At 40.5% G+C, this 20250-nt stretch overlaps 2 protein-coding genes across 8 annotated transcripts in view; one reads left to right on the top strand and one right to left on the bottom strand.

Moving 5' to 3' along the window:
• Positions 1 to 20250, bottom strand: part of LOC144300474 (uncharacterized) — a 76195-nt gene that overhangs the window by 24068 nt on the left and 31877 nt on the right. For all 6 annotated transcript variants that reach the window (XM_077876505.1, XM_077876504.1, XM_077876503.1 and 3 more), the window contains one exon: positions 10211 to 10415. In XM_077876505.1, coding sequence (XP_077732631.1) covers positions 10211 to 10415 — 205 coding nt within the window. The remainder of the gene's footprint in view (positions 1 to 10210; positions 10416 to 20250) is intronic.
• ZFHX4 (zinc finger homeobox 4) overlaps positions 18830 to 20250 on the top strand; it is a 181687-nt gene continuing 180266 nt past the window's right edge. For both annotated transcript variants that reach the window (XM_077876501.1, XM_077876499.1), the window contains exon 1: positions 18830 to 19253. The gene's annotated coding sequence lies outside the window, so the exon portion shown is untranslated. The remainder of the gene's footprint in view (positions 19254 to 20250) is intronic.

Genomic DNA, 20250 nt, shown 5'->3' with positions numbered 1-20250 from the left:
AAAAGCATTGCAAATATAACATCAGCATTCTTGATATGTTTTAAAATAGATAGGTACATTTTGATACCTATCAAACACTTAATAAAAGATGACTCCTCAAGGCAATTTGCAAACTATGGTTTCATCTAGATATATGTCAGTGTAAATCAGGAACCTTCAGCTCACCGTTTTTCTAAACAAGTATGCCATAATCTTTGCTAGCTCTGTTTCCGTGAGGCCATCATAAATCTACTGCACTGCACTGTCTCCTCAGAACGCAGTCACAGATTCAAATACTTGAAAGCATAGTGAACTATACAAACAGCAAGTCTATATCAAGAGTTAGTAATCTCCTTCACCTGCGGGGCGTATTTCATTTTCACAAAATCTTTATAGAAATGCACCCATCATGCTTAAAAACACTCCATTATTATCACAATTTGTTGAAAAATACCTTTTCTATTAGCCTATAATATGAAATAGGAATGGACACCCCTTTTAATGTATACATATATATGGTTTGCATATAATGTCTACTAGATTACCCAAGGTGGACTTTGGTGTATTGAATGCAAACATAGATTCAAATAGCATAAAACATTTTTTTCTCAATTTGCTGCAACAGATATTTAATTTGCTTTGATCTAAACATGCTAACATTATCCAAGTGGAAGAAGCAACTAAGATTCATTATTATAGATTTATTTCTAATAGTGAATGTGTCTCCTAAAAAAAAAAAGTAAAATAAAATGTATGAAAGTATTTAATTTTCAGTCTTCAAACTTAAATGGGATATTAAAATCAGAAAAAAATGTAAACCTTTGCCTTTTCTGGAATTATAGTTTATAGTTTTGTATTTATTGAATGCATTCATAGGCTCCCTTAGGATGTGAAATGTATGGAAATATATGTGCATTGCTAAAGAAAGAACTAAATTTATTCTTTCCCCACATCATGCTCTTCTTTGCAGTAGAGGTTTTTAATTCAATACAGAGCTAGAATGAGATGGAGCCAATTTCCTGGTCTATATGTGTGACAAATGCTGAAAGTGGCACAAGATTAACAAATTAGTTGAAGTATAGATCTTAAAGGATATATTTTTCTGTGTCTCAAAATCAAAATTCATACTTTATTTGAAATGAAGCCTTCTTTAGAATTCAATAATGACTAAAGGTCTTTTATTTCTCTGTGTTTAAGATAAAAGGATGGGGTGTATGACAACTACTAGCATTTTTTGAGCAAATATTTTTACTTGTAAGAAAGCTTACAAAGATTTTATATTTAGAATTTGAAATGATATTAATTGTAATCCTGCATCTTGTGTGAGTCACTGCAATGTGTGATTTGGAAAAGATGAAACATTCTTCTCCAAATAACTCCTTATTCCCCCCAATAAAAGCATAAAATGAAAAGCTGGGTAAAACTCATTTATTTCTGTATTTTTGTGAGTAAGAACAATGTTTAAAATGTTAGATGCTAGATCAATATGCTTACTTTTCTAATAACATTTGTTAGCTGGTTTTAAGTAAAAACTATCAGGCATGGCTGTTTTCCCTAACCTCAGAATTATGTGCTTGATATCATCCAGATAACTAACACCAAACAATAAAAACATCTGCGACAATAAAAGTATGTAACAGTTGTGGAATTGTTTAATTTGGGAGAAAATGGCTACGTTTGATAATCAAACGTGTGAGAATTGATTTCTCCTCTTTTTGAGAAACTTTTATATTTTTCAAACCTTGTTTTTTGCATTTTAAGGAATCAACTTAGGACTTGGAAGACCTCTTTAAAAGGTGTTCTGAAATATGTGGTTTGGATTTGGCTCACTCGTTTCCGGTGTAAAGGGTTGTCATATAGTCCACCTGTTTTGCTGGGCTTAAATTATATAAAAATACAGCATTTTAAAAACAAGCACAGCCTTACTTGTTGTCCCCAAACATGATACCATGCTTAAAATTCAAGAAGAGTTCTATGCAGGTGGTACATCTCAGTCACCCAATCTCCTTTCACATATCTGTTCATGTTGACAGACTATGTCATAATACATCAACAGAAAGATCAGCACGGAAGAACAAAATTTCATCGCCTGACAGCAAGAGGAAAACTGATTTTCAGTATTAAATTAGTAAAAATATATCATTACCTCACTTCCAATAACTCTACTACCTCTAGAAGATAAGGTGTCTGCTATAATCACAAGTAATATGCAAAGACAATTAGGTTTGCTTGTATCTTTGGCATCACCCTTTGACTGACAGCCGGATCTCATTTTATCTTTTATACATTATTTTTTTTTATATCTTGGAAGCAACTTAGAGAATTAAAAACGATTTCTTAATGAGACATGTGGTATTACATATGTAAAAATATGTATCTGCCAAATGTCTGGAGGACAGTCTATCCTATACCAATCATCAGCAAAAACCTATTGACCATTGAAATGAAAATGGGTATTTAAGCTTCTGATAAAAGTTAGGTGCCTTTTTCATATAACATCTTGCTCTGTTTGGATTTCAGTAGAAATTTAACAATACCTGCCATAAATAATGTCTTTTGCAGCCCAGGGCATCATCTGCCACTTAGGCTTTAATTTTGCCCCTGTTTGAACACCCTACAACATATGCACTCCTCTTTTGTCTATTATCCTAGAGTTGTGCTATTCCCAAATATTGACATCATCTACTTTTATCAGCATTAACTGCTCTGAAGCTTCCCAGGCTCATGCTCAGCTCTATTTCTTCCTATTGATTATCTTCCTCACTCCAGCAGGTAGCTAGCCAGCGAGGCTGTCCTGAGAAATAGCTTCCAATGACTTTATACGCACAATTTACACGGAATTGTTTAAAGAAGATATTAGCCTCAATACAAATCAGTGAAGCTCATTTAGTCAATACTGCACAATTCTGCTGTTGGCACCCTGTCACATGTTAGTCTACAGTCAGCTGCCGTACCCAATCTGCACATTAGCTATAGTATTTAGTTTCATATTAAAATGAAGCCGGGTTTTTTTTGCTTTTGCTTTCCTTTTTGAAATCTTTTCAGTATACTTTTTACATCACCTCGCTGAGCCATGTGATAGTAATATATTTTGAAATATAAAAACCTGAGATTAAATGTTTGATTTTTGACAGTGTTCTTAAATATAATAAATTCAAAAGGAAATACTGTTAAGTTAAAATGGAGTGTTTTTCATTAAGTCCAATCAAATGGTAGACAACAAAGGATCTTTTATTTGAGAATATGAAGTGAAAATGAAAACCAGAAAACCTTTACTAAGAAAAGGTCCAGCTAAATTATGTTGGAAGGAGGTCTCCAGATTGAGTTTGGGTGTTTCTTTTGCTAAAAGTGAATTAAACTAAGATATGTTATGAAGAAATATTTTACAAAGAAGCAAACTTAATGCTTTTTGGAGATGAAAATAAGGTCTAAGGACAGTTGACTTTGAAAATAATTCTAAAGAAAGATCACATATGAAAAAAATTGCCACAGCATCTGATCTTTTCTTATAATCATAACAGGGAAATGGTTGGGGGAAAGTAATGCTAGTCCTGTCTTTCTCTTCCATGGCAATGCTGTAAAATTCTAGAAGGGGTGTTTACGTTTCAGAATTACTCCTCCTTAAACTACTGGTTTATGATAGTTAATGAGATGATATCCAAATGTTGAAAACAGGAAAATTCAAATGAAAATCTAAATGTGAAATATAATATAATGAAATAACTAAGCAACATAATACTACGCTGAATGTTTGTGCAAATATTGCAAAATGAACTGCAATACATTAAAATTCTTCAGTGGTTGTGTAATACATAAGTGAAGGTTTACATATAAAAGCTTTAGCTATCAAAAAAAGGGATCTTTATATCATACTATCTTAAATTTTTTACTTGAAAACATCACTAACATCTTGGATTGCATTTTGAAAAGTTGTCATTAAATCTATTTGCATATTTCTTTGTAAACTGAAATTCAAGGTAAGAAGAAAGCACAGTGATCAAAATAATCTATTTGTTATAAAATGCATCTTCCTTCCAGCTTTAGTGGCTGAGTGGCAGAAAGCTTTGGGGAATATGAATGGTAGAGAAAATAATAATTTCAGTTTTGGTGATTTTTCAGGACTACATCTTTTTTGTGAGTGAAAAGTAGGAGTTGAACAAAATAACATTTTTAAATGATAGGTGGCAAATAACAGCATTTTGAAAATTAATATAGAAAAGCAATTAAAATAGAATTACATAACAAATTATTGTAAATATTTCAATATTTTCTCTTTCTTACTATAAAATGTTAAAGGTGATTTTTGTATGACCTTTCTTTCATTTCTTTTCTCTTTAAATATCACTAGTTGGGAGCCAGAGCTCTGAAGCCCAGGTAGAAAAGACACGCTAAGAGATGGCCAGTCTATCCTGACCGTACATCTTCTCACACATTTATTGCAAGCTGACACTCATATAACAGCTTTTTTTTTTTTTAATCACAAAGATTCAACAAAGAACAATTCCAGTACCAAGGGAAGATCATACTTTAGGAAAGAGAAAAATGCCATAATTGCATATTCAGGTTGCATAAATGCAGGCATGGCAATGATAATTGTAATATTTGTGTGTGACAGCATTTTACCTTTTAAAGAAGTCAATAATCTAGATATAATAGTATTTAGGTGTAATTGTGTATACAGATGCATATATCATATATTACATGCAATGTGCAAATATAAATTCCAGCCCAAACTGAAATGTATAAACATTAGTCTTTTTTTAGTTCAAAATATTCCTTGATGAATATGTTTTTTTATGTATTAAGTGTATCTCTAACAACTAAATGATGAGAGTCTCCTGCTAGCCGGTTTAACACATGATATTCTGATATTTAATTATATTGTATGGCTATATATTCACTTAAACATAACATTCTCAATGAAGCAAATTCACACAAAACAATATAGGCTGTTAAAACTAACAGCAACAAAATAGTCAGATAAGCATTTCAGGTAAATTAAGATGCTGCCTTTTTTTTCCCCAAAAGACTTATAAAATTAATTGTCCATTAAGTTTAAAATGCGAGTTTTGTTTTCATGTGATGTCAAACATAAAATTTTCAAATCAAAATGCTTCATAGTAACTTCTGAAACAAACTAATTTTTTGAAAAACTACTTTTGATTAAGTTTCTAAAAATATAAAGGAAGGAATTGTTTTCAGTTTGTTAAGACCTGTCTAGAGGAAAACATGATTTTAGATCTATAATTTTCATAAGCCTTATAAATGCTCATATTTATGATGCATATCAAAAATTCATATTGGATCTATTGTGACTACCTGCATAGGTTACCAAGATTATGCCAAATATCATGCATATCATCTCACTGAGTTAGGTTTGTAGCAAAAAGTGCCACACCAAGTCCAGATATTTCAGATAAATCTCTCTTCCATAAATATTCGGCTAGTAGAACCTGGACAGAACGAATCTTTTACACTAAAAATTAGCTTTAAAAGCAATCATATTGAATTCTATGGGATGTTATCTTTTTTAAATTTGTAAACTTACCCAAACTAAGCACCCGTACACGCAAGAGAATGTACACCCCCCCACACACACACACACGCACACACACACACTCACACACATATTGTCAGGAGAAATTATATTTTTATCATTAAAGTAAACTGAATACGAACTCATTAAGGTGATTTACATTGTCATTTATGTAATAATACAGCTTTTAAAGGATGTAAACAATTCATTTAAATATAATTTTACATACTGAACAATATGTTGAGTATTGTCATTATCAATTTTTATAAGATGGAAATATTTTAAAACATCAACTAGCACATACATCTATCTAAATTCTAAAACAATTTAACTTAGCTCAAAAAGATAAAATCAAACTGGATAGTTAATTGGAATATTTCATAATTTCTTTATTTTAAATACATATATCTCTAGAAACATAAAGTACAACATTTAAGGAAATTAATATTAGTCTTCTTATACATTTATGTACATATACAGAGAGTACATTTATGCATCTATTATATCCATGTAAAATAAATATATTCCATTATATACGTGTAATTATATAATCTGTAAATATCATGTGTATCTTGTCTATGCATTTTGTACAGAAAAGAAAAGCATTCTTATAATCTAGAATCAAGCAATACAGGTGTGTATATGTGCGCGCGCGTGTGTGTGTGTATGTGTGTGTGTGGGTGGGCGTGTGGGTGTGGAGAGAGAGCCAGAGGAAAAGGATAGGTAGTTTCACAAAGAAGTATTAAGGTTAGAATATTAAACATGTTTGAAAATGAATATGAAGGCATTAAGCTATGTAAAAAAATATTGATAAATTTTTCTCTCTCCTTTCCTCTCTCTCTCTCTCTCTCTGTGTGTTCTGCTATTAACAAGAAAATGAATATTTGAGATGAAAGGAAACGATGACTGTATAGGCGTTTAAAATAGGGCATTAAGTTAAATTTACTGAATTAAAATTTAAACCCAATTGGATTTTCCTTTCTGAATATGAAATAGAACTCTATAGGATGAGCACCAGAATCACAATATATTTTATAATGTTTCTATTAAAATTTTTCTCATATAAGTTTTTATATCATTAGTACCCAATAGTATCATAAAATATTCTAAAGGCATGCATGAAAATATCATGAAATAAATCTGAAGGGGGCCGTTGTAGCATAAAGATCAAGACTAAGTTAAAGACAAAGTTCCTTACCCTTTGACTCAGACAAAACTATTTCAAACCCTCTAGTTTAATGATTTTTATGTACATCTACTTGTTGGTTTTCCAATTTGTCATTTTTCAATACTCTAGGGCTGAAAAGGAGATAATATGGGGTTGCATATGGAAAATTTATATCGCTACTTAATAGTTAAATATCTTGACCACCTTTAAGATTATGCATTTGGAGAATTATAACCTCAGTTAATTCCAGTGCTACAGCATTCAGGTGGTGCTATTAAATGTTTTCTACTGAGAAGAGCTCCTTATAGCAAGAATCATTCACTAATACCTAGCTGCCTAGATTCCTGAAGTCTTTAGTCTAAAAACCTATTTCTGTGTAAAAAGAACCCTATTTAACCTAACTATAAGGGTAGCAGTGTTGTTGTTTTTCATGATGTTGACAAAAAGCAGTGGACAAAAAGTTATCTGTAACTCTCAAGTGGATGTATTCATTCCCTAATTCCTAGATAATTAGCGAGGATAAAACTATACCCTGCATTGCTTCCCTTCAAGATGGTAAGCTAATGATACAATGGAATCAGAGCAAGTTATGGGAGGAGGGAATAGGGGCATGGAAAGAGGAATACCTTTTTCTTGGTTCCACAAAGGGTTGAGGGCCTAATTATTTTTAAGTATAATCCAACCAACCTCTTCTCATGCTCAGCTGCACTGAGTGACACTATTTGTGATGCCCAGTGTGCTGAAACTGAGCAGGTTGCTGTCAGTTTAAAAATGACTATAATAAAAGTGACCATGAAGATGGATCTTGTGATTTTGCGTTTCTAATCAGTCATCTGTGAAGAACACTTTTGCTTTGATTCAGCAGACTGTTGACAGCCATGATTGATAGTGCACGAGGATGAAAAAAGGTTATTAACTGTCTTCCTATTAAGCTCAATGTATTACCCCTCTAGGTGCATCTCATACTTTAAGTTAAAGTACTTACTCAGGTAAGGTCAAGAATGAACTCTATGGAGATGGTATCCGTTCTGCTGAAAACGAGCAAGGCATCCTTTTACTGATTTTCTTTAAATTTAGCATTTAAACTACATTCAATTCTACTGTCTTATTTTTTATTGGCTAAAAAAGAGAAATTTCCTCTTTCCAAGAGCATCTAATACTGAAAACACTAAAAGTATAGAAACCAGCTTTAAATGTAAGGAATTGAATGTAGAGATGACTAGCAACATGTGTGTGGCATGGACATTAGTCTATATTTAGGCAGACGGCCATATATTGTATGATCTGAGGGTATTTTTAAGGTAAACAGTAGAATTGATTTTTGATTAAAAAATAGTATCCGTATGGTATTTACAAAAATTGTTTTAAGTTTCAATAATCTACATGGCAAGCTTACGATAAAGAAAAAATAACAATTTCTAAGAAAATTAAAGAACCCAATAGAATATTTAGATGTTTGTTTTCATTTAGATATAATGTATTAATTTACTTACTACATCTCATTTTAACTTTTTAAAATTAGAAATATTACACATAGATGGACGTTTGAATGATGGTATCTGTTCCTGTCTTTGACTAGTAAAACTACACATCCATCACAAACAGTATGATAGATCCTAGAGTATTTTAAATTTTTCAATAACTCAGGAATCATCATTTATTAAATGAAATAAACTTTTAAATGTTATCATATCTCCTGTGTTCATTTATTCTTACTGAAGTCGAAATGTACTGCAAGATTTTTGAATACTTCATTTAACTTCTCTTTTAAAAACATTTTAAATTTACAAGTTTGGTTCTGAAAGATAACAAATTAAATATATGTATTTTAATTAAAAATTGTAGTATTGTGCTTCTTCTTACATTTCCCACATAGACACTCAATATTTGTTAGATGCAATGTGAATTAGCCAAAAATATTCAAGGATATGGATAACTTGGCACTGACATAGCCATTTAGACTACAACCAACTTTTAGCTCTCTATGCTTGACCGTTCTTCATTGAACAACTCTGCAGAGTAGCACAGAAAAAGAAATGCTACCAGAATGTTATTAGAGTTTCAGTGTAGGAAAAATCACATTACATCCGAAAGTTTTCTCTAGTATATCATGACCTGTTTCTCCAGTGTCAGTTATTATCTCATTTTTGGTATACAATAAATTGTATGTTGAAAAGTACTGTTTTAATATTAGAATCCATCGACAATGAAATATAGGGAAAGTAAGGAAATAAAGTTCAAGATTTCACTGAATTTCTCCTTAGAGCCACAAAAATTGGCTCTCTACCTTATTCTGCTTAATATTGCAATTGCTGTTTTGAGAAACCTTTCCAGGTCTCTAGTATTTTATGCATGCCAAGTATAACTTAAATACTTACACACTGAGAGCCTCTTCATAAAAAATGTTAGATCAATATGAAAATTGTTTATTTAGTGAATTGTGTTTATGTGGAGTGGACTTAAAGGTAGATTTTAGAATTCATAGAAGATTCCCTCAAGATGACACATTAACTTCGTTACTGAATGGAATTTCTCTTGCCGCCTTATACAACTTCAACAAACTTGTGCTCTCAAAATCAGAAATCAACACAAGATAAATGATAGAGGGTGATATATGGTCAATAATAGCATTCTCTATTGTTGTTCAAATATTTGGGTGAGCTGATAAGAAATATGTTGCATGTTTCTCAAAAACATTGTTTGCTTTTAAAATACGAAAAAAAGGAAAAGTAAAATGCAGTTTCAAAGTAAACCACGTAAATTAAAAAAGTGCTCTGAATTATTAGTGGAAATCCTGACATCTTCTCTTTGCCTACTTGGGAGCTTGAGAAAAATTAGGAAATCGAACGATGAAGTAGGCCCAAGAGGAATGCACGGATTTCCTAGTTACCCATTCCCTAGTCTCCTCGGTTACTTCTCTTCAGAGAAGCTCTAGAACACACCTTACACAAAGCACACATTTTAGGAAAGCACAAGGCAAAGGCAGTTTCAGGTAAAGTTTAGGTCATTTCCAAGGCAGTCAGTTAGCATAGTTGAAATTGATACTGAGTCGTATTTTTTTTTTTTTTTTTGCAGACTCCAACACTCGCAGACAAAGTTAAAAGTGTAACATTCTCTTTTATACTTTTGAAACTCCAGAACACAACGTTGCAGTACTTTTGCGCAGGCAAGCTGACAGAACTGGGGAAGAAAAATCCCACGCCTTTGGGCAAACCCTTTAAATTTGGTTCTGTGGCTATTGTGACTTGGTCTCATCTACTGCTGGGGCACAAGGCACCCTCAGTTCATAAAATCTAGGGCTTCGATTACTTTTAGCTTGAAACTCTCTCCCGAAGCTCTTCTAATCCTATATGTGTGTATATGTCATTCTCCTCCTCCTCTCCTCCTCCTCCTCCTCCTCCTCTCCTCCTCCTCCTCCTCCTCCTCACCTGCTAGGGGACCTAGGGCAGGGCTATGAACTGGGTGGTGCACATCTGTGTAGCCAGAACTGGAGGCTGACAGTTGCTGTCCACTCCCAGACTGTGTACCTGAGCGTCGTGGCCACTGCTCTTCCGCCCAGCCCACTGCTGCCTGCAGCGCTGCTGCTGTCACGCCAGCCGGTGATTTGATAGGCTTGTCGGGTTGCCATGGTGTTGACTTCTTGCCTCTGAGGAGCTGCCCAATGACTGGAGGTCTGGGATTAAAGCGGGAAGAGGCAGCGGCCACAGCGAATTTCCGCGGCAGCTGCAGCAGCTAGAAACAAGCAGCGAGAGGACGAGGTCTTTAGCCTGCGCTCCCCTCCCGCAGCCGGGGCGGCCGGGGAGGGAGGGAAGGAGAAAGAGGGGTGCGGGTGGGGGTGGGGGTGGGGGGCTGAAACGGTGACCCCTCGAAGCCAGAGATACCGGGGAGGGGTTTGAGACCCTCTCAAGATAACCCATGAGCCCTCTGCACGCTCTGAGAGGGAAAATGTTCCAGAATTCGTTGTTATTCGCCCAAGACCTTACCTGCGCGGGTGCTGGGACCGGGGGTAAAAGGTTGCTAAGAGGGATGTAAGTGGGGGATGCGCCTTTTCCCCCCACCCCCCGCCCCCACCCGTTATTTGGGCGGCGGGGGAGCTCGACAAATAAAGAGGCGCTCTACGGAGAACTTGAAATCAAGGCAACTAACTTATTCCGAGGAGAGAAAGTGCGGGGAGACCGCACCCCAGTACGTGATCAGCAGTTGCCGGGGGCGGCCCGGGAGGGGGGAGCCCGAGGGTGCACGGGCCACGCACGGCCCCAGACGGAAACTGTAAACTGGGCAATGAAAGGGAAAGAACCCGCTTCTGTTATAAATTAGTAGGTAGGTGAAGGTTACGCAAAGAAGAAAAGGGAAAGTAAAGCTGTTAAAAGAATAGAATAAAACCCCTGGGAGTTCCACTCAAAATCCTGCGCTCCCCCCCCTCCACCCCCCAGCTCCCCAATCCAAGGGGAGGAGGAGGAGGAGGAGGAGGAGGAAAAAGTGCATTCTGGTGTGATGAGAACTCTCTGGAATGTCTGGAGGAGAGGATAGAAGTGCGAGGGTAAGAAGACCCGGGTGCTAAATAATTGGCAGGAGAGGCAACCGGGGGAGGGGCGGGGTAGGAAAGAAATATTCCGCGATTCACCGAAGAGACTTCGAGGTTCAGAAGAGGGAGGCTCCAATAGGAGGAAAAGGCGTAGAGAAGTTCAGACCTGTAGCGTCAAGGAGGAAACGACCAGAGTCAGTAGGAGAAAAGGAGGAAAAAGGTGTGTGGTGCGGAGGGAGGGCGCGGGAAGGCCCCCGCCGGCGAGTGGAAGGTGCCAGCGCCGGGACCGGGCCGCGCGGGGCAGAGAGCTGGAGCCAGGACGCGGGGCGCGGGGCGCGGGGCCAGGTGCGGCTCGGCGCGCTCCCCGGCTGCGGGCGGCGCGGGCACCTCCCCGGCCCGGGCAAGAGCTGCTCCTTCCGCCTGCCAGAGTCACGATCCACCGCGAGTCCCAAACACACGCCTCACTAACTACTTTACAGCCACTTTCATTGATTTTCTTTAACAAATAAACATAATACCCGTTACAGCAGCACTTGCCTTTGCAGCAGCTAAAATGCCACAAGCTCTGCTGGCTGCATTTCTCTGGACAGCAGCTTCCCTATCTCCGAATAAATTGGTCGCCTTCACTTCAAAGATCATCTGTGTGATCACCTTCAGGTCTGGGGAAGCGGCTCTTGGCCTCCCCCCCCCCCCTTCCTCTATAACGGGAGAATCACCTTTTTAGAATAAGTAAGAGACAGGTCGGGATACAAGTTTGCAAACCTGGAAGGGCTCATTGACATTTGCATATTAATTTTTGCCAAAAAGAAGTAGCAGTTGGGAAGGAAAACACCGGCGAAGACATGGACTCGTTTGCAATTGCAGGGAGGTTAACACTTGTCCGACAGCCACACCTAAGCTACTCCCCCAGAGTCATCTCTAAAAAATATTTCCTTTAAAAATAAAGTATTCTCAACTATCCTTCAATTAAAAAAATAAAGTATTTATTTTAAGGTACCCCCCCCTCTTTAGAGCGGTTTCTGCTGGAGGTTCTAACATACATGTCAAAGGGTTGTTGAATTATTCATTATTGTAATTACTATCATCATTGTCATTATCCCTTTCCATGTGGAAATAATTTTATTATCGTAATTTGATATCTGAAGAATTTCCTGTTAGTCGTTTGATAATCATTTTTTTCTGCTGAAAAGAAAAGTTTTGTTTATAAATGAGATAGAGAAAATGTTTTAAATGCTTTGATGTTTGCTATAGATTTCCGTTTATCTAATCGATCGGAATGCCAATAAAATCGATTAAAGGTTTAGTGTTTTACAAACAACCATTTTGTGCTTTTTGATTTTATGTTCAGAATGATTTTAATAAAGCTAATGCTTTCCTTTAACAATCTCCCTTTAAAAAATCCAAACCTTTATCGTTTTTCCTTTTATTATTAGAAATTGCCAGTTAAAGTTCTTCTAATAGGAAAATAAAAAAATATAAGCAATGGCTGTAATGGTTTAAATTTCATTCTCTTGTTGCTCAAGGTATTTAAATAAAGCCCTTTAAAATCTTGGTGAATTATATGCGATCATTCAGTGATTGCGGAATATTAAATTAAACTTAGATAAATCCGCATTGAAGGAGGCAGCACCCAATCCTGAATTTATTTCCCATTTTCTCTAACAGCATCACTGCGCTCCTCTCTTTGCAATGACAATGTGCCAAATCTGGGCATTTTGAAAACATTTTCCATATGCTTTAACAGGGGACTGATAGACAAAGAAGAAAAGGAGATGATCTTTTTGCTCTGAGGTATATTTTCTTTAACCTTTTTCTCTTAGACTTTCAGTAATAATCATTTAAAAGCAAAAGTTTGAAATCATTTAATTCTTCTCTCTCTCTCTCTCTTTTGCTTTCACCTTTTTTTTTTCTTCCTATCTTGCAATTTATTCCTGAAATGGAGTTTTGGTTACAATATAATGTAAAGCTATCATTTCTGTACCTTGGCAATCAACATTTGTTTCAAAATCTTTGATTTAGTTTCTGCTAGCTGCCTTCTGTAATTGAAGATGGATTTAATTATACATTTTGTAACTTAGATCAGATGGGCTGTTTGTTTGCTATAGGATTTAATGGTGCTTTTGTGTCTAATATTTAGGAACGTTACATACAGAGGTGGTGGCTTTTCTTCAACTATAAAGATCTGCAGTTTTGTCTTGGAAATGTGGATGTTGGGATGAATGTAATGTCCTGTTTTCAAATAATTCTATTTGGTGGCCAGTGTTTCTATATTGTCTATACAGCATTGCCTTGACTAGATATAGATGTTTCAGGTTTTAAAAGCGCACAAATTTGTCTTCTACTCAGTGAACTCTCAATTCTTTCTTTCTTTCTTTTCCCACTTATCTATCTTTTCCCATCTGCATCGTTGTCTCTTAGAGATCTTCCCCAGATGAAACGTAAAATTTTTGTTGGATATGTTTGCTGGAAATACCTCCATGTGTTTTGAGAAGGGTGTGCTAGTGATCCTGGGTTTGGGTGCTCTAAGTGTGAATACAAGTGCTGAGGGGGGTGGGGGTGTGTAGTGGTAAGTGATAAGGAGTCCTCATTAATTTGCATAAGAGCTGTAGAAGTGCCTGTGAAGTTAGTGAAGTGCTATTGTTTGGGGAGAGTCCCGTCTGATTTTGTTTATAAACACTGGGCTGGTTGCCTAGAGGGAAAGGAGGTCACAGCACTGTCTGAGCCCTGACCTCTGAAAGGCCAGAGGGCGTCTGACTTTTCTTTCTCCCCCTTCCTCCTATGCCTTCTCCACTCCCTAATTCTTCCCTCCTCAGACCCTCTATAACTCCTCCCTTTCCCCCCATTCCTCACCTTACCTGTGCCTAACTTTACATAATAATGACTGCCCCCCCCACCCCAGCAACACTAGTAGAACCAGGTCAGAACCTCCAGGGGGGAAGAAAAAAAAAAAGGTAAAAGAGATTTACTGCAAATAAAAACCAAAAAGGGACTTTAGTTAGAAAGAGAGAAACATACAGAAATATGGAAGGACAGATAGAGACCCGGGATCAAGATGGGGGCATTTTTATGACAAAAAAGACCACAAAGGAGATAAGAAGCAGGTTGGGGGAGGGGAGGGAGGCATCCAGCGACAGATTTAACTGCCCACAAATGCTACACACACATACACACTTAAAATGTCTTTCCTTTTTGAATTTCATTTCATCTAGCTCACCCTCACCATCAAAGAGAGTGTCCATTCTGGAAGTTAGGTCATATTTTAACCTCCCGGCCCCCCCTACCCCCCCGGCTTTGTGAGTTCTCAAGGGGAAAAAAAAAAAAAAAAGACTTTTTTTCGTAGTAATGAAATTTGGCACTCTTCCACACTAATTCTTGAATTATTTCACTGTAAATATAATGTGTTTGTGACACCATCCCAAATAAGCCCTGCACTTTCCGATTCACTGACAACTTCACGTCTCCCCTTTGCACACACCCCCCCCACACACACACACACAGACACACACACCTCCCCACTCACAAAATGACAGACACTGGTATCAAGTTTAAGTGTGTTTTGGAAAGGAGTTGCTGAGTTAAAAAATGTTAGTTAACAGACTGCCTTTGTTAAATAGCCCCCGGGTGGAGAAGACCCAACAAAAAGAGGGAAGGAGGAGGGGGGCTGAGGATCTGAAAGTGTCTGCGGTGATATAAAGGGTTCCTAACGCTGAAATCTTGTAATACCTCGTTTCAAACTGAGCTCATCTATAGATCCCGGATGCGCGGTCAAAAGACTGGGAACATTTTCCCCTTGGGCTGGGCTTGGTGTTGAGCTGGCGGGACAGGAGGGAGAGGGAGGTGGGGTATTTGTTACAGACTTGGTTGAGGGCAGGGCGGGGGTGGGGAGGGGGGTCCGGGACCAGACAGCGGGGGACTCCTTCCAGCGGCTGCAAAGCCCAGAGTGTCCGCGGCACAGATTTGGGGAATAAAATACGCCAAGGAAAAGTCGAGAAGTGGAAATTACCTTTTGTCTCAATATTAATTACTGCTTGCTTCCAACACTCAACACCTAACCAGCTGGTACCCCTTTCTGGCTCTCCCCCCCAACTCGGCGCTCGGCGCCCGGGAGTGGGCTCGGCCCGGCCCGGGGTCGCCCCTGCAAAGTGTGCAGGAGGGTGCAGGGAAAGTTGTCGGTGCGGCAGGGAAACCTCTGCTCCTTTCACTTTGAAATACAAAGTAGCCAAACGTTCCTTGAGGGCGGCGGCGGGTTCGCGCAGAGTTTAGGGACAGCAGAGTGGGGGCTGGCGGGGAGGGGGGTGGGGGGGGAGACGGGGTCAGAGGTGGACGGCAAGGGGTCCGCAGAGACCCGGGAGGAGCAGCTGGGCTTCCTGGAGCGAGGGGCCGAGAAGGAGGGCGCCAGGGGCCGGGGCGCAGCCGGGGCGAGCCGGGCAGATCGCGCCCTTGGCCCGGAGCGGCCCGCGGGCTGGGCTCGGGCTCGCCCGCCCCGCCGCGCCCCTGCCCGCGGCGCCGCGCTCCGCGCCCCCGGGCCCACCCCACGCAGACCTGCAGCCGCTTCTCCCCGGGACCCTCCTCGCGCGGGCGCGCTCCGAGGCCGAGCCCTGGAGGAGACTCTTGACTCCGCGCTAGTCCCTCTCTGCCCCATCCCCTCAGCCCATTAACCCCGACCCTCACCCCAGCTTCTCTTCTTAGGAAGGAGGTGAAAGAGGATGAGAGAGAGATGATTAAAAAGAACACACACAGGCGAGGAGTGGGAATACTCGCTAGCAGAGGGGATTGCAAAAGTGGGCGCTCCTCTTACAAATCCTCCTTCCTTTTGTTTTCTTACTTAGAATTCAGTAACTGCTCCCCCCCAACACACACACACACACACACACACACACACACACACACACACACACTTGGAGAGAGAGAGAGAGAGAGAGAGAGAGAGAGAGAGATTTCCTAAGAAAAGAGAAGGGTGTATTTTCCAAGAAAAGAGAGGGATGGGGGGCGTAGAGGAGAAATAGCCTCCAAATTTTTAAAATGGTTTTCCTGATTTGACGTTTGGTGTTTTGACATTAATGACATTAATGTTATTGATGATGTTTCAGGGAGAAAAAAAAAGCAAAAGAAATAAAGGAGAACTTGAAAACGAAATGATCATCATTTCCCTATTCTTCCACGCCAGAAATAGCCCCCTTTCTTCACCTGAGCCTGAAACAGACTTATTGTTCTCAGGTGTTTCCTTCATCATACGCATTTACCCGTCTGAAATCGCAGGAAATGGTTTTTCCATCAGTGAGCTTGTACATGGAGCCCTCTCCCGCAAAGGGCTTGATCTTTTCTGATTTGAACCTGAAAGTCTCCCTGCCTTCATTTCCCCTCAGTCTTTTTAAAAGCCCCCACCCCCTTCCCCAACACACACCTCAACTAGTTTTTTAAAGCCAGAATTTTTGCTCTCTGGGGTGTTTTTCTGTAAACAGCAATGCTACATAAACACCTTCCTCACTTGCAAGTTACAGAGAATTAAAATTTTTACCACCGTGGCCATGTATGTTTCTTAAAGCACATGCATAAACTCAACTGAGGTGCAATCAGACAGTTAGCACACCATTGATACCATTACCGTATGAAGACAAGACTGTAAACAAAGTAACTTAAAAATCTTGGAAAGCCATACACTTTGAGCAAATTTCTTCCCAAACAAGTTTAAAACAGAATGGAGTCTTTGGAGAGGTAGATGATTCTCTTTCTGTTAACACTTAGTAGCCCTGGTTTATACTATACTAGTACATACATTGACTTCAGATTCCTAAGGTGGTGATTTGCTTTCTTATTTTTCCCCCCTCTTAATAAAGACCATATCTAGGTTTTTATTCTCTACTCCAAGCCTTTGGACTTTCATTGTAACCTTAGCCAGCTGCTGTAGGCAACCAGCTTTTCTGATTTGGGCCTAGGTCTGCTCTTTTGAGGACTATGCTATTATCCTCCCAGGTGTTTTGTTTGGTTTTTAATGCCATTTACATCAGTTTTAGGATTTTCCAAATGTTCCCCGATAACGAAATGTTTCAGGCCCAGAAAGATGCGTGTTTGCAGCCTCTGCTGTTCTTAGTGCTCGTGCGATAAACCTTTTTGTTGGTATTTGGTAGATTTGGTGCTTAAGGCCTAAGACATGGTTTTGAAGCAGATCCTGGCGATCCAGAACTTCAAAGACCTGTCAACTCAAAAGCAGCTGACGCCTTACCTGTCCAGGAAGCTGGACATTGCAAGTATTTCCTGTTTTTAGCTTCTTTGGTTTGTGCTTTCACCTTCTCTGTAGAATCCCTATTTTTGAAATATTACATAGATGGTGTCTACTTGTGACCTGTGGTGTAGCAGTGTATCGAGATGCTATCTGAGTAGCAAGTGATTATATATATATATATATATATATATATATATATATATATATATTCCATATTCAGATATTCAGTAGGGGGTATTTAAAAGTATGTCTATTCCTAGTTTTAGTTAATTATCTTTTAATGAAAGTGTCACTCATATTCACATCTGTAATATTGGAAAGAGATAATTAGATTTTCAAATGAGAATCAGCCACCTTAAATTTTGCACCAGAAAATACCAAGTATATTTCATTCTAATGAGATCTGTAGTGGGGTTTTAAAATTCATCATAATGTGCTTCAAGAAAGATAATTCAACAGACTTGCAAGATGAAAGGGTTTTTTTTTCCTCCTCCCTAAGTCTTCTTAAAGCTATTACACTGAACTTATGCAATTCTGATAAAATATTCAAAAATATTACATAAAGGCCAGAACCATATCCCCACTATCACCCTTGCGCCTATCACTTAGTCTCATTTGAAAGTTTACTTTGACTCAACTAGCCACTTCCACCTTCCCTGCCCTGGGTTTTCTCTCCTGCGGGTGCAAGCGAAGGATACGGTGTTTAAATAGGTGCCTGTGAACCCAGAGTGCAAGCCTCCCTTCCGAAATAGGCTGGGCCCCGAGCGGTGTTTGCACACTGCCAGGCACCCTTTATTTACATACATCTGCATATTTGCTCAGGCCCCCGCGTTTGCCCCTTAAAATGCGTTCTTGTACACAACAGAATAAATTAGGCAGAGGACAAACTCTTCACTACTCCAACTTGGATTTCTTCTTACAGCTCCCTTAGTAAACAAATCCCTGGTCCGATAATAATGACTTTGCTTCATTAAAATTACAAAAAGAAAAAAAAAATCCGACTGGTTCAAGGGCATTGCTTTGCTGGTATTTATGTTTTATTTTCTCTCCCTTTTTGCTGAGAGGGGGGGAGAGAGAGGGGAGAGAGAGAGAGAGAGTGTGTGTGTGTGTGTGTGTGTGTGTGTGTGTGTCTAATGAAGTTTGGGAGTCGCGCGCGCAGGGGCGCGTGGGGTGCGAGCCCCGGAGATCCCCATCCCCTGCCCGCGCCGCGGTCGCAGCGTCCCGGGCTCCCGCCGCAGCGCTCCGAGCCCTGCAAGCCGCGAGGCTCCCGGGCTGCTCCGAGTCCGGGCTGCGCGTCATTTGCAGTCTGGGGAATGTTGATCACCTCACTAATTACACCTCTCTCTCCCCCCTCTCCCTCTCCCTCTCCCTCACTCTCCTCTCTCATTCCCAGAGTGCATATCGGGAATAGACACACAAAGACATGCGCACTCAACTTAATCAGCCATTTTTTTAAACAGGGCTAAAACGATAATAATTAGCAGAATAAAGACATATCGGATTTTCATTTCCTTTCCTCCTTTTCCCAACCCCTTCACAACCAAACAGCGAGACCGCGGTCGGCACATGCTTTAACTCCTCCCGGACCCCCGAGGACCGCTCCATGCCCCCCACTTTCTGCTTCAGCGTTTTTATTTTCACCCAATAAAGTTCGAGGATTATTTTTTTATTTTTTTTTTAATTTTTAATTTTTTTTTTTTTTTAATGAAACCCTCTCGTGTTACTTGGATGTGATCAGCTGTAAGTAAAATAAAAAGCAACACAAACAAACAAAAAAAAAAAAGAGGCGAAGATCGAGTAGGAACTGCAGGGGAAATGGAAAGTAAGTTTTTTCTTTAACTTTTATTGAGTAGTTTGTGTTAAATTTAGGTCGAGTATCGATTATCTTTCCAGCCTGATCTTGCACAATCTTTGATATTTCGCTCCCTCTCTCTCCCTCTCCGCCTCTCTCCCTCTCTGCCCCTAGCTCGCTCGCTCTGCTCGCTCTCGCACACATCCCCTCATCCCGACCATCTCTTCCGCTCTGCCCCCCTTTTCTATCTCTTTCCCCCCTTTTTTGGCTCGAGGATTTGCTCCGCTGAAAGAGGGAGGGGGCACCGAGGGACCTGATTTTCCACTTTCTTGCTGGTGGTGGTGGTGGGGGGGGGACTGCGTTTGGAGGAGGGGGGGGTGCATTTAACTTTTGGATTAAGTGGCGGCTGCTCCACGTTCGGCCGAGCGGTTTTCTCTCCTTTTTCCTGTCTTTTCGGGTCCTGTGTCCGCCGCGAGCCTGCGGCGTCCCCGCGGCGCCGGGGAAGCTGTCAGCCCCGCAGCGGCTCGGGCGCTGCCAGGGGTCCCCGCGCGCCCCGCGCCCCCGCAGCCCGGCCGGGATGAGCCTTCCTCCGCGCTCATCCTCGGAAAGTTTGGACGCTGGTCCGTGGGGCTTGAAGCCCCCCCTCCCCTCTGTCTGCTGTTTTACACCCTCCCCCCCCATCCTCCGTTATCCAGCCTCGTTTTTCTTCCTCCCCTTCCCGCCCCCACCCTTCCCTCTCGCAAGTCCCCCGAAGGGCGCTCGGGGCGCGGGGCTGGCGGAGGACCGGGGGGTCCGCACGCCCGGGGCCGGGGGCTCCCGGGGGCTCCCGGGGGCTCCCGGAGGCTCCCGGAGGCTCCCGGAGGCCCGGGCGCGAGCGGGGGCTGGGGCTGGGGCTGGGGCTGCAGGTAGACGGCGGCGGCCGGAGCGGCGGCGCGGACCGGGGCGCCGGCGAGCCGAGGCAGGTCCGTCAGGAGGCGGGGGCGCCGGGCCTCGGGGCCGCGGACCCGGCGGCGGCGGCAGCCCCGGC

This window comes from Canis aureus, chromosome 28 (assembly GCF_053574225.1).
Source record: "Canis aureus isolate CA01 chromosome 28, VMU_Caureus_v.1.0, whole genome shotgun sequence".
NCBI lineage: Eukaryota > Metazoa > Chordata > Mammalia > Carnivora > Canidae > Canis > Canis aureus.
The sequence above is the reverse complement of the archived record's forward strand: the minus strand, read 5'-3'. Positions and strand labels throughout refer to the sequence as shown.